This window comes from Microtus oregoni, unplaced genomic scaffold (genome assembly GCF_018167655.1).
Source record: "Microtus oregoni isolate MIOR12 unplaced genomic scaffold, Mior012 000090F_ref0000504, whole genome shotgun sequence".
Classification (NCBI taxonomy): domain Eukaryota; kingdom Metazoa; phylum Chordata; class Mammalia; order Rodentia; family Cricetidae; genus Microtus; species Microtus oregoni.
In genome coordinates, this window is record NW_024544599.1 from 4434874 (window position 1) to 4452227 (window position 17354).

The 17354-nt window shown below is 43.7% G+C and overlaps 1 protein-coding gene across 1 annotated transcript in view; it reads left to right on the top strand.

Annotated features, from left to right (window-relative positions):
- The first annotated feature begins 518 nt into the window (after positions 1-518).
- Zcchc4 (zinc finger CCHC-type containing 4) overlaps positions 519-17354 on the top strand; it is a 41344-nt gene continuing 24508 nt past the window's right edge. Inside the window, exons 1-5 of the mRNA XM_041643771.1 lie at positions 519-646; positions 1572-1690; positions 2699-2781; positions 15755-16030; positions 16429-16506. Coding sequence (XP_041499705.1) covers positions 523-646; positions 1572-1690; positions 2699-2781; positions 15755-16030; positions 16429-16506 — 680 coding nt within the window. The 5' untranslated portion in view covers positions 519-522. The remainder of the gene's footprint in view (positions 647-1571; positions 1691-2698; positions 2782-15754; positions 16031-16428; positions 16507-17354) is intronic.

The window sequence follows — 17354 nt, forward strand, 5'->3', positions numbered from 1 at the left end:
CCACAGAGAAACCCTGTCTCGAAAAACCAAATAAATGAATAAATAAATGAATACATGAATAAATGAATGAATGAATAAATAAATAAATAAATAAATAAATAAATAAAGATTCATCTCGCTGGGCAGTGGTGGTGCACGCCTTTAGTCCCAGCACTTGGAAGGCAGAGGTAGGTGGATTGAGGACAGCCTGGTCTACACAAGCTAGCTCCTGGACAGTGAGGGCTGTTACACAAAGAAACCGTAACTCAAAAAAAAAACAAAACAAAAACCAAAAAAATCACGAGAGAGAGAGAGAGAGAGAGAGAGAGAGAGAGAGAGAGAAGAAAAAGACAAAAAGTCATCTCTTCTCTCTTTTCCTGGTCTTGGCACAGGTCGGCCAGCCCCCTCCCTCCCCCAGACTCTCTGGGTCCGACGCTTGGCTCCTCCAGGTCGCGCGGGGCGCTGTGGGTCCTTGGCACAGAGGCGGCGCTCTTTCTCCGCCTCCTCGGTTGGGACTGAGGCTTTCGGGACGGCGGCGGTAAGATGGCGGCGCCCATGGGCTGTCTTGAGCCGGTGGAGGGAGAAGGCAGCACGGGGCGCAGGGCGTCCGGGGTGGAACTGTCGCTCCCCTCGGACCCCGCGGCTCCTGCCCCGATGTGCCCACACGGTGGGTCGGTGTCTGTGCTCAGCCTGGCCGGCTGGCGTCAAAAACATTTTAGGACTGGACTGTGGAAGAGAAAAAGGCTTTTCTCTGTCCCTCTTCCTCACCTTGTGTGATGCTTGAGTACCACCCGTTTTCAGAAAGTGTTTTTCCGTGTGTTTAAGAAACCCCTAGAGAAGTCCTGGCTGTTGGCGTTCTGGCTCCAGAGCTGTTAACGTCTCTGCTTTGGGGGGCGGGGTAGGGAGTAAGCAGAATGCAGGGGACTGACGGATTCCCGTAGACAAGTTCTTAGGAGAATTTCATTTGTTTGTTTGCTAGGTTTTTGTTGGTATGTTTTTGAGTTAGAATGAACAAAAACAACCACGACAAAAGGGAAGTCAAATCAACTTTCGCCCTTGAAGAAAGAGGCATTGTCTAACTGTAAAGCGTAGGTTTTCACCGAAAAGACACCCGCAGTCGTCCCCAGTTTTGACACTCCTTGAAGTTCTCTGGGATTTTCCCTTTGTTTATCTAAGTCTGTTCCTTTAAGTCTAATTTCATTATGGACCCAAGCTGGTATCTTTAATAATGCAGACAGCAAGCATTTTCTTTTTGGAGGATTCTAATATTCTAGTGCATCAATGTTAAAACTGAATAAAGTTTATCACAGAGAACAGTGCATTGAATTATAAATTATCTATAATGCTTAAGTAAATTTTTTTTTTTTGGTTTTTCGAGACAGGGTTTCTCTGTTAGCTTTGGTACCTGTCCTGGCACTAGCTCTTGTAGACCAGGCTGGCCTCGAACTCCCAGAGATCCGCCTGTCTCTGCCTCCCAAGTGCTGGGATTAAAGTCGTGTGCCACCACTGCCCGGCTGCTTAAGTAAATTTTATGCAAAATAATTTGTAGCCTGCTGCTTGACGCTTCTTTTTCCTTCCTTTTCTGAAACTAGGGCCCACTCTTCTGTTTGTAAAAGTGAGCCAAGGGAAGGAAGAAACACGGAAGTTTTATGCCTGCTCAGCCTGTAGAGATAGAAAAGACTGTAATTTTTTTCAATGGGAAGATGAAAAGGTATGATAATATTTTTTGGCCAAATTTATTGAGAATGAACCAATAAATAAAAAGTTTAAACATTATGTAAAGTGATATCTTTTGTTAATTTTAATACGCTGGGTTTTTTTTTTAAGATTTATTTTTAACTGTGTGTTTATGTGCCTTTTTATGGGTATGTTCAAATGTGTGCAAATGCCCATGGCTGTCAGAGGAGGTGTTGGGATTCTCTAGAACTGGAGTTACAGGCAGTTGTGAGCCTCCTGATGTGGGTGCTTTGAACAGACTCAGGTCTTAGAGTAGTATTTGATCTCAACTGCTGAGCCATCTTTCCAGCCCCAAGATAAATACTTTAAGAGGGAAGAAAATTCCACGCTTTGGATTTTTTTTCTTAATTCTGGGCATTGGAGTTATTACTTGTCTCTGAACTTTGTTGTGTTACTGTCTCAAAAGAAAATGAGTTTGAGTAGTCAGCCTCTGTTTTAACTTCAATTCTATTCTATTCTATTTTATTTTATTTATTTATTTATTTATTTATTTATTTATTTTTTGGTTTTTCGAGACAGGGTTTCTCTGTGGTTTTGGAGCCTGTCCTGGGACTAGCTCTGTAGACCAGGCTGGTCTCGAACTCACAGAGATCTGCCTGCCTCTGCCTCCCAAGTGCTGGGATTAAAGGCGTGCGCCACCACCGCCCGGCTTTATTTTATTTTACTTTTGAGACAGGGTTTCTCTGTGTAGCCCTGGCTGTCCTGGAACTCACAATGTAGACCAGGCTGGCTTCGAACTCACAAAGATCAGATCTGCCTATTTCTGCTTACTCAGTGCTGGGGTTAAAGTTAAAGCTGCTATTCTTAGCAGCTTCTACTTTTGTTAACAAGAATATTAGAAAACCATAATCATTTATTTCTCAAGAGCTCTGGAAACTGGAAAGTCCAAGCTAACAAGGGGTGGTGGTACGTTTCACCCTCCCGATAATAATTAAATAAATTAATAAATAAATGACTAAATATGGTTTGCTCTCTCTTTTAGTTGTCAGAAGCTAGACTTGCTGCCCGAGAAGCTCATAACCAAAGATATCAGCCCCCTCTGTCCCGAGCACAGTGCATAGAAAGGTATTGGTGTGATGTCTTTTTTCTTTATCATTTTGGCAATAATGTTGCTTTTATTTTTTCTGTTCCTTTTAGCTTTCATTTATTTATTTTCAACACAAGGCTTTCCACTTGAATCACTGGTATGTGTGCAGTTCACTGGATTTGATTGCATTCACGATGTGTGCAACCATGACTGCTGTTTCCTAAATGTTTTTATCCATTCACACAGAAATTCTGTCACTATGAAATAGTAACTCCTAATTCTGCCTCCCCAAACCTTGGTGACTTCTTACCTACTTTTTGTTGCTATGAATTTGATTATTCTGGGTACATATGAGTGGAATAATACAATATCTGTTCTTGATATCTATAACTTTTACATTTAGCATGTTTCCAAGGCACATTCACGTTACAGCATGTGACAAAGCTTTCTCTTTTGACTAGAACTTTATCATATGAATGAACCACATTTCGAAAGCCCACCCATCTGTTGATGGCACTGGCTTGCTTTCATGTTTTGACTGTCGTGAATAGTGCTTCAGTGAGCACAGACATACAAAGTGTGTGTTTTCATGTCTTTCCAGTGGACATGGGTGCTTGGTCGTGTGGTAGCTATTCTTTTTGAGGAGCCTCCAAACTCTTCCACAGTGGCTGAGAACAGTTTAATGTCCCTGTCAGCATTGGATAGAGGTTCTCCATGTTCTTGCTAACATTTCCTTTTTTGTTGTTTACTTTTTTCAAGACGTTTCTCTATGTAGTTCTGGCTGCCCTGGAACTTAGTCTGTAGACCACAGAATTCACAGAGAGCCACCTGCGTCTGCCTCCCAAGTGCCGGGATTAAAGGTGTGCACCACCACTGTCCTGCTAACATTTACTTTTCTTGTGTGATGCTGGAGATCAAACACCACAGTTCTTGTGTGTGGGAGGCAAGTGATGTAGCTCTAAATTACACTGTAGCTATATTATTATGATTTTTAGTGTGTGTGTTTGTTGGGGGGGGGGTGTACAAGAGCAGGTTTCACAACAGGCACCTTGAGGTCACAGGACATCTTGAAGAGGTATCCTCAGTTTGCTCGAGGTGGGGCCTGTTGTGTTCACTGCTTTGTGGACCAGGCTAGTTTGTCTGCAAGCTTCCAGGGATTCTGCTCTCCCCTCCTGCTGTCTTCTCCTAGAGGCTCTGTGAATAGAAGTGCAGGGGACACAAGCCCACCCAGCTTTTAGGGAAGTGTTCAGCTTGGAGCACAGGCACTGCTCTCTCGTTTTCAGGATTGTCTTCCTAGTAGTTGAGAAGAGCTATGTTGTGGTTTTGATTTTTATTTCCCTAATTAGTACTGATGTTTATTTCATGTGCATATTGGAATTTGTGATTTCTTTGGAGAATTATCTATTCAAGTACTTTTGTTCTGTGTGTGTGAGTGTGTGTATGTGTAAGTGTGTATGTGTGTTATGAAGATTTATTGAGGGAGGAGACAACAGAGTAGGCTCAGTCCTTGGCTTCTGCTTTCCTTGTGGCCTCTAGTATGTTGCCCAACTCCTGACTTGTGTTGGCATTGATATTTGTTCCCTTGCTCTTGATGAACTTGAGCTCTCACTTGTCCTTGAGACCTTCAGCAGCTCCATTTTGCAAAGCCTGTGTTTAGCCATGGGCTTAAAAATTTGATTTATTTTTATGAGTGTTTTGCCTTCATGTGTATCTGTGTACCATATTCATGCCTGGTGCCTGTAGAGGCCAGAAAAGGGTGTTGACTTCCCTGGAGCTGGAATTAGAGATGATTTTAAGCCTCCATATTCATGCTGGGAACTGGACCCGGGTACACTGGAAGAGCAGTGTCCTTTTTTTTTTTTTTTTTTTTGGATTTTTTTCAAGACAGGGTTTCTCCGTAGCTTTTTGATTCCTGTCCTGGAACTAGCTCTTGTAGACCAGTCTGGCCTCAAACTCACAGAGATCCACCTGCCTCTGCCTCCTGAATGCTGGGATTAAAGGCGTGCGCCACCACTGCCCAGCCGCAGTGTCCTTTCTTAAGGGATGAAACATCTTTCCAGTATTAGCCGATGTGTTCTCTCTCTCTCTCTCTTTCTCTCTTTCTCTCTCTCTCTCTCTCTCTTTCTCTCTCTCTCTCTGTGTTTTGTTTTGAGATAGAATCTTACTATATAGCTCTACTTGGATTTGATTTTACATTCTGTGAGCCTCTGGCTCTCAAGTGCAGGATTATGGGTGAAGCTATAAACATTTTAAAACTGGCATTATTAAAATGTTATTGGATGCGTTGGAATTCACAGACTTATTTCCGTAGGAAACCTGTGACAAGAATTCCTTTCTGCCCTGATTCTTCAGCATCATGCTGCATGTGCTGGGCGAAGCTGTCCAGGAAGCCGCGTCTGATTGACAGTTTACTGATAACAGACAGGTTTTCATTTATGGTGCTTCCTTTTGCTACGCAGGTGTAGTAAAATGGGCGGCGGGGCTGCGTCCCCAGCACCCCAGCCGCCTGCTCGGCTAGCTTATGCCCCGAAATAATTACACGGACACTGTATTCTTTTAGACACTGCTTGGCCCTTTAGCTCTAGCCCTTACTGGCTAATTCTGATATCCCGATCAACCCATCTCTAATAATCTGTGAGCACCCGTCTTACTGGGAAGATTCTAGCCCACGTCCATCCTGGGTCGGAGCTTCATCGTGTGTCTGCCCAGGAGCCGGGAACATGGCGTCTCTCTCTGAGGCGTCTGCTCCTGAGAGGAGAGCTGTGGAGTCTGAGCTCACTTCCTCTTCCTCCCAGCTGTTTACTCCTCCCACCTATCTTCTAACCAATGAGGGCCAAGCAGTTTCTTTTTATTTAACCAATGACCTTCCTCCATCATGCAGGCTTCAGCATTCAGCAGTGTGAGGCCTTATTCTGGCCAAGTGCAAGAGAGTCCTGTGGCCTGTTTAAAATATCTTGCTTGAAGCTGAGGGTAGTTATGAATCCTTTAATCCCAGCACTGGGAGTCAGAGGTAGATGGTGCTCTCCGTGAGTTTCAGGCCTGCCTGGTCTATCTATGTAGGGAGTACCAGGCCAGCCAGGGTAAAGAAGAGAGATCCTTCTTCAACAAAATAAAGCTAACCCAACCCAAACCACAACGAGTGAACAGGTAAATAAAATAACTTTCCTGAGCTTTCTTAGACATTAAAGCTTGTGGTAGAGGGTGCCTTTCTAAGATAACATTAGTACTTAACCAAAGGGGTCTGTTTCCTGGATAGGAGCTCAGTCAACAGTGAGAGATGTTGGATGGGAGTGAGTGTGAGTGAGCACTCTTGTGAGGCTGGTGCTCAGCAGTGCCCCTGAGGTGACCTTCAGTCTCGCCAAGGTGGCCACACTTGGTAGAAATTAGAGGCTTGGAGCCATGAAGTAACTTGACGTTCATCCAGTCAGGATAACTAAACCATGATTCGTGCTTTCTGCCTCTCTGATTCAAAGTATCATTTTAGACATGAAAGAAAATAGTGATTCGTGACTGACAATGATTTTCTGTATAGATAGGAGATGTTAGGATGTGATTATCGTAGCTGTAGGAAGCAGAGTATCGATGGTTTGGGAAGTAGAAAAGCATGATCTGCGCTTTCTGCCCAGCAGCCCATCCATTTTGCAGCCGGGTAGGATTTGGTGCTGGCTTTTATTTTCCTCAGTGAGACCACCAAGCTGTACCACTCTATGGGTAGAAAGAAAGGTTTATAGGAGAGGCAGAGAGGAGCAAAATGGTGGAAAAGCAAGAGGATTTTATGACAGTCAGCAGGGGTCTTGGAGCTGACTGACCAGGACTGGATGCCTTTGCCCGAGGTTGTTGCGGGAGCTCCTCCCACTCCTCCAGCCTATAGCCGCTGAGATACCAGCCCATTGGGGCGTGGTCTCTCTCCCTTTAAAAAAGTGGCCACTTCCCTCTCCTCTCTCTCTCTTCACTTCCTGCTCTGCCAGCGACTAGACTCCCTTCCTGGTTGCGTAGAGGGCTGTTGTCTGGGACGGAGATCTGTAAGTTTTTTCCCCTTTAAATAAATACCACCCTATTAATCATAATTCCAAACTGGTGTGACATTGTTTGTGGTTTACGCCTTCACAAGGTTGTTGACCTTTGGGGGCAAATTGGTTTAAGGGAGGTTCCTGTAAACAGAAACCCCTTGTTGTTCTGTTTACCAGATAACAGTCCTTCTAGGTACCTGGCTAGAGTTCTTCTATTTAGGGCATTTTCATCAGCACAACCATGGGGGGGCAGGAGGGGCACATTAGAACTGACACTAAAATGTGCTTTTTTACAGAGTTGTGATAATAATATGCACTTAGTTTTGTACTCTGCTGTCAGCCATTTTTGTCTGTTAAGCGTGTTTTCATGTCACAAGGATATTGGTGGCATGGTTAGACCCCAAGGCGATCTAGATGATCCTTTTCTCTGCATAAGTGGAGTCCGTTCTCATCCCCCCATTGCCAGAGTGTGGGAGTTATTTTTTACACATGCCTCATGTATTCAAGGCAAGCACCCACCACTTAATTATGTTTAAGTTAAAGACCTGATGAAGAATATTTTATTTTGGTTATTTGAGACAGGCTATCTCTGTGTAACAACCCTAACTGTCCTGGAACTTGCTTTGTAGACCAGTTGGCCTCAAACTCACAGTAATCCACCTGCCTCTGCCTCCCATGTGCTGGGATAAAGTGTATTCCACCATGCCTGGCTGATAAGGAATTTTTTATTTTATTTTATTTTTTTTTTTGTTTTTTTTGTTTTTCGAGACAGGGTTTCTCTGTGGCTTTGGAGCCTGTCCTGGAACTAGCTCTGTAGACCAGGCTGGTCTCGAACTCACAGAGATCCGCCTGCCTCTGCCTCCCGAGTGCTGGGATTAAAGGCGTGCGCCACCACCGCCCACCTGATAAGGAATTTTTTTTTTTAATTTTTTTATTATATGACATTCTGCCTCCATGTATGCCCTCATGCCAGAAGAGGGCACCAGATATCACTACAGATGATTGTGAGCCACCATGTGGTTGCTGGGAATTGAACTCAGGACCTCTGGAAGAGCAGCCAGTGCTCTTAACCACCAAGCCATATCTCCAGCCCCTGATAAGGAATTTTTTAAAATCTGTTTTTAGATTTATTTTCTCTTATGTTTGTTTGTATTTTGCCTGCATGTATGAATGTTCACCATGTGTGTCCCTAATGCCTAAGGAGGCCTAAAGAAGGTATTAGATTTCTTGGAACCATAGTTATGGATGTTTCTAAGCCATCATTTAGGTCCTGGGAGCCAAACCCTGGTCCTCTGTAACGACAACAAGTGTCCTTAACTATTGAGCCATTTCTCTGGCTCCTGTTAAATACATTTTTAAAATGTATATTAATCTATAAAATTGGCTAAAATATGAATTTTTGAATTTCCAAAAAGCTATTTGGTATCGGAGAGGGAGGGGTGGACGACAGTAACTTCATCTGTTTTATGCTGATCTCTTGAGAGTATGTTTTGGTAAAATTATCTTCAACATCTTAAACCATGTATGACCCATAACCCCTGTCCCTCCAGTCATTTGTTCATACAGCAGATATTCGTTAAGAGTTCAAAGAGAACAGAGTGCTACCCATTGGAGCCAGTGTGTGTGTGTGCGCGCGCGCGCTTACACTTGTATAGATACAAAGATGCGGAGTATAAAGAATGCCTTAAGTGAGTGTCAGCTCACTCTGTTGAGAGACTTAGGTGCTCGGGAAAGCCAGGACATTACTGCTGACTCGTGCATTAGCTGACCCACACACCGTGAAGACCGTAGCATCTAATCTTTTTGGGAAATTCATAGAGGCTGAATTGATTTCACTGTATGACTGTCTAGTCGATGCTCCAATGTTTTGTTATATGCTGTGTGGAGTAAAGTTCTAGATAGGTCATTCTTCTAAGATTACCTGAAGATAGATCGTGTTGAGATCTTGGCGTTTTTAAAGTCAAAGCTTGGTGGATTACCTGTTCCTTTAATATGCCTTCATGTTGAGATTAGGAGTTTGTTTTTGTGTGTGAATGAACATAGGAGTGAAATATTCTTGAGATTGTAATTGTTTTCTAATTTAGGTAATTTAATCATGTCAACTCATCTGTAAATTAACTTATTAAAGAAACATATTGCAAGCATAAATTATATTTAAACTTGATACTTAGGATAGAACACAACCATAGTCTCAGTGTAAGTAGAAAGAGCTTCCTACTGCCTTTTTTCTTTTTTAGATAAGGTCTTGGATTGTAGCCCAGGCTAGCCTCGAACTTACAATCTTCCATCCTCAACCCCCCCCTTCCCCCCAAGTTCTGGTCTTATAGACATGGACCGTGATTCCCAGCTGACTCGTGTTGTTAGAAAAAGATGATGCAGTAAGATGAGTAGATCTTTGTTACCCAGTTTTTGTTATGTGCCTGGGAATATTGCACAGATTTCTAGTTTATGGAATGGTATTTGATAAGCATTTTTTATAACATGGTCTTTGAATCATGTTATATTTCATAGATGCTCAACTGACAGATTTACATTTTGTGCCTGAGATTTGCTTTTCTTTATAGTTTTTAGCTGCCTGTTATGCTTTAAAATGTGTTAATATTCTATTATATGGTGTACTTCCATACTTATTGAGACCAATGAAGTCTGAGAGGAAGATAAATCTGAATGTGGAGATCAGTTTTAATTTATGTGCATCCAGATAATTTTGCTTGGTTGATATTTCATTTGGTTATTTTTTTTAGAACTCATTTAAACTTAGATTTTCAAGGTCTGCTGTTAGACAAATGCCATAAACATAATTTGTGTACTCCAGGAAAGGCAAATGGAACATCAAATGGAGATCAATAAAAATGACATTTCAAAATGCTAGCCTGCAATTTGTGAATCATGCTGAGCCATGCGGCAGAATGAAATTTCCTCTCCCTCAGGGCATGTGCAGTAAACAGGAGGCAGGAGCTGAGTAATCCCCGAGAGCTTCCGGCTCCTGTTCCTTCTTCTCTCAAACTTCAGAAGCCAGCCTGAATGCTAAATTTAAAACGGTGTAAGTGAATGATGATGCTGTGGTCACGAGACACAAAAGAAATGTAAGATCTGTTTGTCTTGCATCAAGATGGCTGCAGGGGCCTCTGAAGATTAGTTTGGGGAGTCTTTTTTTTTTTTTTTTTTTTTCGAGACAGGGTTTCTCTGTAGCTTTGGAGCCTGTCCTGGCACTAGCTCTTGTAGACCAGGCTGGCCTCGAACTCACAGAGATCCGCCTGCCTCTGCCTCCCGAGTGCTGGGATTAAAGGCGTGCGCCACCACTGCCCGGCAGTTTGGGGAGTCTTAAAGGAAGGAAGCTATCAGGGTGCAGACAGTAGTGTGCTTTGTTCCTCTTGATATTAGTTATTCTCAGGTGAGTGAATTGTCCTGCCTGTCCACTATTGCTTTCCTACATTAGTTGCTTTTCTATTGTTGGGATAAAGGCAACATTATAAAAGAAAGCATTTAATTGTGCTTACGTTCCAGAGAGATGAGTCCATGATGGCGGACCAAAGAGATGGTAGCAGGAACAGTGGAGAGTTCTTATCTTGAGCTATAGCAGGAAGTAGAGAGCACCAACTGGTATGAGTCTTGAAACCTCAGAGCCAGCCCCCAGTGACATATTTCCTCTAGCAAGGCCCCACCTAAGGCTACCAACTGGGTACCAAGTATTCAGATGCCTGAGACTTATGGAGGACAGTTTGTTCAAACCACCATACTTACCTTCCTAGAGAATTCATGGCTTCTGCCATCAGCTGTCTGTTCCCTTGTGTGATAGGTAGTTCAACTGAGTATCAGAATCTGATTGAACATCTCACACTTCATCTGCATGTGGGATTGTTTTCCTCTTCTTGTTGCTGTGGTCAGTACCCTGACAAAAGCAATCTAAAAGGCGAGAGGACTATTCTGGCTCACAGTTTGAGAGTGTGATCCGTCTTGGCAAGGATGTCGTGGGGGCCAGGACTTGAGGCAACTGGTCACTTATGTCTGTCTCAGGAAACAGCGAGTGCTGGTGCTCTGTGAGCTTTCTCCTTTTTGTGCAGTGCAGGACCCAAGCCCAGGGAAGGGTGGTGCCCTTTATTCGGGCACCCTTCCCGCCTGAGTTAACCTAATCAAGGTAGTCCTTCACAATTCTGCCTGGAGGCTTGTTTCCTTGATTGCAGATGCTATCAGATTGATGCTATCACAGGAACTGTCTCAGGCATCTTTTTATAAAGCCCATGTTTGTTGTGGTTGGCGAGTGCATTCATCTCCAGTACCATGCTAAGCCGTGGCTTGAGGGCAGACAATCCTTCACTGGTATTCAAGTGATGTGCAGTACTGACTTAAATATGTGATGGGTTAGGAACTGGGATCACGCTTTCTTTTTTTTTTTTTAAGGATTTATTTATTTTTATTATGCATACAACATTCTGCCTCCATGTATGCCCACATGCCAGAGGAGGGCGCCAGATCTCATTACAGATGGTTGTGAGCCACTATGTGGTTGCTGGGAATTGAACTCAGGACCTCTGGAAGAGCAGCCAGTGCTCTTAACCACTGAGCCATCTCTCCAGCCCCTGGGATCACGCTTTCACGTGAGCGTACAGTTGAGTTCCACTTCAACTGACAGCAGATACCCGTCCAATCTGAATAGCATCCATGAGCTAAAACAAAATGTAAAATATGTGATGAAATAACATTCTAGATTTTGCTTTGATTCAGAGTGATGCACTTTTTTTTGATAGCATGATTGTGAGAAACAGGCCCCCAACCCTATAATAATGAGGTCAAGATACACCAAGTATTGAAAGCAGACTATTGATACTCCAAGTATTGGGCTTCCTGCAGTTTCTTCCTCCAGAACCCGTGCCAGCCCAGACAAACTCTTATACTCACATAGCTGATGTTCAAAGTCCACTTTGGCACAAAGCAGTGCTTTTTATAGACACAGCGCAAATTCTACCCGCTCCTGTGTTCCTTACTGGTGTGGACACAGTTGATGATCATCTGGTATAGCCCTGTCCCAAACTCACCATCCTCTGGGGCTCAAGATTCCCTCCCCACTCTGACACATGGTCTCCATCAGGAGGTAGACTGTCCAGTGCACCCTACTCTAGGATGTACTACAAGCTCCTCACTAAGCAGGTGCCACCTGCTTGGGAAGACAGGGCCAGGGCCACTGCTCCTGCTTGTTTGTCATCTGGCAAACTCAAGCCCAGGCACCACTGGCATTGGAAATAAGTTGCTTGGATTTTGTTGTCATGGTGAATCAGCCCATTTTTGGCTGTCCTGTTGTATCAGTCTGCATGCCCTGGGTTTTGTTGTTGAATTCTGCTTGTTGTCTTTATATTACAGTTTATGTCTTCTCCTTTTGGGGCAGGGTGGTGTGTCTTTTATATTTTTCTATCATCTTGGAAACTTTGTTGTATGTTATTATGTGTGTAAGTGCAGGTGCATGTGAACTGCAGCACAGGTAGAGAGGTCGGGGCACAACTTCTGGGAGTTGGTTCTCCCCTTCCAGTGTGGTTTTGTGAACCCTGCGGATGGTACTCAAGTCACCAGGCTGTTGTGGCAAGTGCTGTACCTAGTAAGTCGTCTTGCTTGTCCTCCTTTGTACTTTTGGATGCCTTGTCTAATCCTTTCTCTGACTTTCATCACTGTAAAACGAGAGAAGGCCATCTGTTTCTTCCTGTGTTTTATTACTCTCATTTTGGTTGATTTTTTTTCTTTAGTTACCTTTGAATCTTTTGAGTATGTCTTAGAAATCTTTTACTTGACTCTTTTAGTTTTAAGTTCTATATGTCGACCTATATGCACTATTCCGTAGCAAAGCCTCTGCTCCGCAGCTGACTCCTAGCCTCTCTCCCATCTGTCCTTTCCTCTTGTGTTGTGTTGCAGCCGTAGTCCTCACTGTTAGGAATTTTTCCTAATGTGAGCTCTCTGCTGACACAAAAATCCCAACCAAGTCAAATTAAAATATATCCAGGTTTAATGGCATTCCTGTGCTCTCAGGTGGCCCCGAGCGGGAACCAGGAGGCCGCTAGCTCAACCACCAGGAGCAAGGAAAAGAGACCCTGTGTTTCTCCTTTGGGAGCTCACTTAAATACCCTGTGGGAGTGGTCCTGACCACTGGGGTTTGGAGTCCAGACCAATACAACTCTCAGGCCTGGGGGTTATGCTCCCAACTTAACACCCACTTTTGCTCTGAGATTCTGTGACTTGCTTCAGTGCCATAATAGCCCCCTTGGCAGGACTTGTTTATGTATCCATTTGGCTGAAAGTCAAAGTCGTTTCCATTTTGAAGCAAAAGACTTTTATTTAAAAGTTTTACATAAGAGTCTGTATGTAGCTACTCCATGATTCCATTTATGTGACCTGTCTAGGGTAAGCAAATTCCTGGAGACTAGAAGTAGGTTACTGGTGGCCAAGGCTGGGGATGGGGTAATGGGGAGCAGCTGCCAATGGGAGAGGTTTCTTTTGGTGGTGATGAAAATGATCTGGAATTAGACCATGGCATTGTAGCATGACTTTTAAATACCCCATCTGCCATTCCTTGACTACACAGCAACTGGTGGATTGTGTGTGGCATGCGAATTACATCCCAGTTGAAAACATCTGTCTGAGGCAGGACACGCAAATAGTCCCGAGGCTTCAAAAAGAACTGCCCTTGCTCGAAGTAGCTCCAGCCAGTCTTTTAGCTGATTTCTTATAGGTTTGGCCTTCCTACTTTTACTTCTCCTTCTGCACTGTAAGGCAGACTGGTTCGTTGTTCCCTTTTGTGATATTAAGATGAATATTAGCTAGCTTATCTAAAACCTGCCAGTGTTTCAGTTGGGGAGTTCTAGCAGTAATTGCTAACTGTTGCCTAGAGCTTAGAAGGGCGGCAGAATCCGATCGTTGCTTAAAGCATAGTGCTGTGGACCCACCGCTGTGGACCACCTCGTTGAAGCGCATGTGGGGAAGCAAGATACTGTTGAATTCTCCCCTCCTGTTCTTTTGGTTTGTGTGTTTGTTTATTTCTGCACTGGAGACCAACGCCATGGTGTTGTAGTCTGCAACAGTACAGTTAACTTTCTACATCAGCGTCTGCTCTGCAGCCTGGAGAAGTTTGCTTACTAGTTCAGCAGCCTTTCTGAAGATTTTCTGAGGACCTTATGCATATATGACAGTGCTGACTGCGATCAAGGAGATTTTAATGTTCCCTGTCCCACCCATTATTGTGTCTAATTAGGTTGACTGGAAGCTCCAGCAGATGAAAGCTAAGAATAGCTAGGGGGAAGGCATCGGGTGTTCCTCAGGAAGATGTCAGTCTCGAGCCTTCCTTCGTGGAAGTTGACTCCTTGTCATTTTTGTGAGGGACCTGCCTGTCTTTGCTGTCCCCCTCCCCGCAGTGCTAGAGTTAATAAACAGCATGTGTAGCCATGTTCATCTTTTCACATAGGTGCAAGGCTCTTCTGGGGACCATGTGGCTACTTCAGTCTTGGTCCGCTCACCCCTTCTAGGCGGTGTGCAGTCAGCTGCTCCCTCCATCCCTCTGTTTCCTCCAGTCACTGTCCTGGGGGGTCAGTTGTACAGTATCTGAAAACTTTTGTGTGTTTTGTCAGGTTTTGGAGGGTCAGATGGTAAATCTGGACTCCATGAGTCCGTCACTGGTGGAGAGGCAGCCGTGGTGACTTCCCATTGGCCATCTGTGCCTTAGGGTCCTTCCTTGCTGACCTTACTATGTGTCACTCTGAAGTTTCCTCATCTCTTTCTTCTTTGTAGTCATGAATGAAGCTGTCAGAGGAGCCCTTGGCAGGGGCTAGAGACATTTTGGTTGTAGGCAGCAGCTGATTTCTTGCTGTAACCGTTTAGAATACTCGCCACTGCCTTGGGGCCTTTGGAGTGAAACAGCTTAAGAAGTTCTAATGTTCTCTGGGTTCCTCTTTTATAGCTTCTGCCATGCAGATCCCAACTGAACCCATTGACTTGGCAGATGCAGGAACCCTGTAGCACAGTGCCGCGTGGGGTGCTTGCAGTCACACCCTGCTGCAGATCCCATGATGCCGTTGACTTGGCAGATGCAGGAACCCTGTAGCACAGTGCCACGTGCCGGGCTTACACTCACACCTGCTGCTCATTCCTTTTCCTTTTGTGTTCTTACTCTGATTTTGTAACTGGTGTCACATATATAAAAACCGTCAGCCTTTAAGATATAATGACTGGTTTCTTCAATAATCTAATACATTGAAGAAAGAAAAGAACTGTAGTAACTCTGGAATCACATTTGAAAACAATAAGCAGGGTGTCCAGTACTGACCCGATTTCTGGTTTCTGAGACTGGTTTACATTTAGTCCAGGCTGGCCTGGGACTCAGGGTCTTCCTCTTTTGGTTTGTGGGTGCTGGGGTTGCAGACCTATGCTGCCCCAGCTGGCTCTGAATAGTCCTTTTAAAGGCTCTTGGTCCTGCCTTGCTGGCCTGGGGAGGAGCTGTTGACAGCCTGTGTCAGTACTGCTAAGAGCAGAGAGCTCGGTCGGAACATCTTTCCTTTTAGGAGGTAATTTTTCTTGCTAAATATGTCATAAGAACTTGAAGAATGATTTTGATTTCTCATTTTAAAATGACTGCCAACTGAGCCAGACTGTTTAACATGTCAAAGTTAGAGCACATGGATTTGTCAATAAATTTAAATGTGCTAGTAGTTGCCATTACTACTAAACTGTTTGAGTAATATATTATATTCATATTTTAAATGGATATTGATCTTCATTCAGTGACTAAATTGGAGCATCTCAATTCTTATGAAATTGCTGACTCTTTTCCACTTTGGAGGTATACAGCCAGACATAAATTCTGGCCAACATTCCATGGATCCTTTTTCTCATTTTTGCTTCTTTATGCAATACTCTTTGGGAAGTAAGAATACTTTGTGGAAACTAAGAATAGCAAAGTACACTGTCCTAATAAACAAAAACAAAGTTAAAACACACACCCCATGTCCTTGGTTGTATCTTGAAGGTACCTGAGTTTTATTCAATTGCCCTTGACTCAGAGAAAGTTCTGTCAAAGTTGCCAGCAATTGCTGTTACCTGTGGATTGGGGGGAGCATGGTGAGCACCAGCTGTTGTCTGACATCTCCATCACCCAGCTCCGGAGGCCCAGTCAGCTGCTCTATCCACTGGAGAACAAGAAGACACATGCCCAGTACCTGTTTACGGATAGGAGCTGCCAGTTTCTGGCGGGCCTCCTTGCTACCCTCGGATTCAGAAGAGTACTGTGTGTTGGAACACCAAGGTATGGTCCGCTTTATTCGTTCTCCTTACAGCACTACATTATCCTTACAAAACGTTCTATGAAGAGGTTCTGTACTGTGCGGAGTGAGGCGTGAGCTCTGGATGTAAGAGGACATGGAAAGTGTGGCCTCTCAGAGGGTTTGCAGCCCATAGCCCGTTTGAGAGAAGGCTTGTTGTAGGGTGGATGCTTTCCGATCTGAGAGTGAAATGTTTTATGTTAGATTTCTCTGTTAAAGGTCTGCCCTTTAAAAAATATCTGTAAAACTAAACTGGGCCAGATTCTCTACAGTGTTTCATTGAAATATCTGAGATGGGAGAAGAACAGCTACGGGTTTTGTTTGGTGATTGTCTGTGGCGTTTGTGGCTTCTTATTAGATTGGTTTTCATTACTTCCTTCAGGCTACATGAGCACATCAGATTGACAACACCAGGTGAAAAGTCCAATACAAAAAGCCTCTTACTGGATATTGATTTTCGGTAGGTTTATAATATAATATCTCTTCTTTATTGTCTCATTTCGTTCTGTGTTTTTTTCTCTCTAACCATTCATAACCTGTCACACTCTTTAACCAACACTCAGTAGTCGTAGGTTGTGAACATCTTGTTGGTCATGCAAAGTCAACACGCAACCTGTGGGATCTCACATAAGCTGGCAGTTGGTTTCTCTTTTTTACTACTGTGTCACTGACTCTCCTCTGTGAATGTTTCTCCTTGTATGTGACTCAGAATTAGAGATGCCTTCTCCTATGTACAGTCTTTTCTAATGTAATAATACTTCCAGATAAACTGAACTGCCTCATTGTGGTCAGATTTTTGGGACTTTGTTTCATCTTCAGATTTTGGTCCTGTGATGAGACATTTTAAAAATACTGTCTTACCAGGTGATGTGCACACTGCTTCCTAGGTGCAGCCGAAGTGGCGGGAGGGCTAACTTAGAGGAGGCAGGTCTTTGCTGAGGGCTAGAAAGCAGGTGTGTTTGTGGGAGATAGCTGTGTGAGCTCTGGATGGCACTTGTGTTGGGATGCACCCCGGTGCTGACTTACAGTGTAAATGGTACAAGGTCCATCACTGCCCGAGTATGCAGAGTTGAAATGTCCCTCTTAGTTTCTGTAATTGTTTGAGTACTGCCTCATAGAGACTTTATGAAACAATTATTATTGTCTCATATTGTGGACTATATTAGAGGGATCAGGCTTTGTGTCTTTCATTTAGATCTAATAGTATCTGTTTGATCAGTGCTACAGTATTTGTTAGGATATATGCCATTAAATATGCTTTCTCTCCCTGCAAATAAGGCAGGTTTAGAAAATTATTTATATGTATAA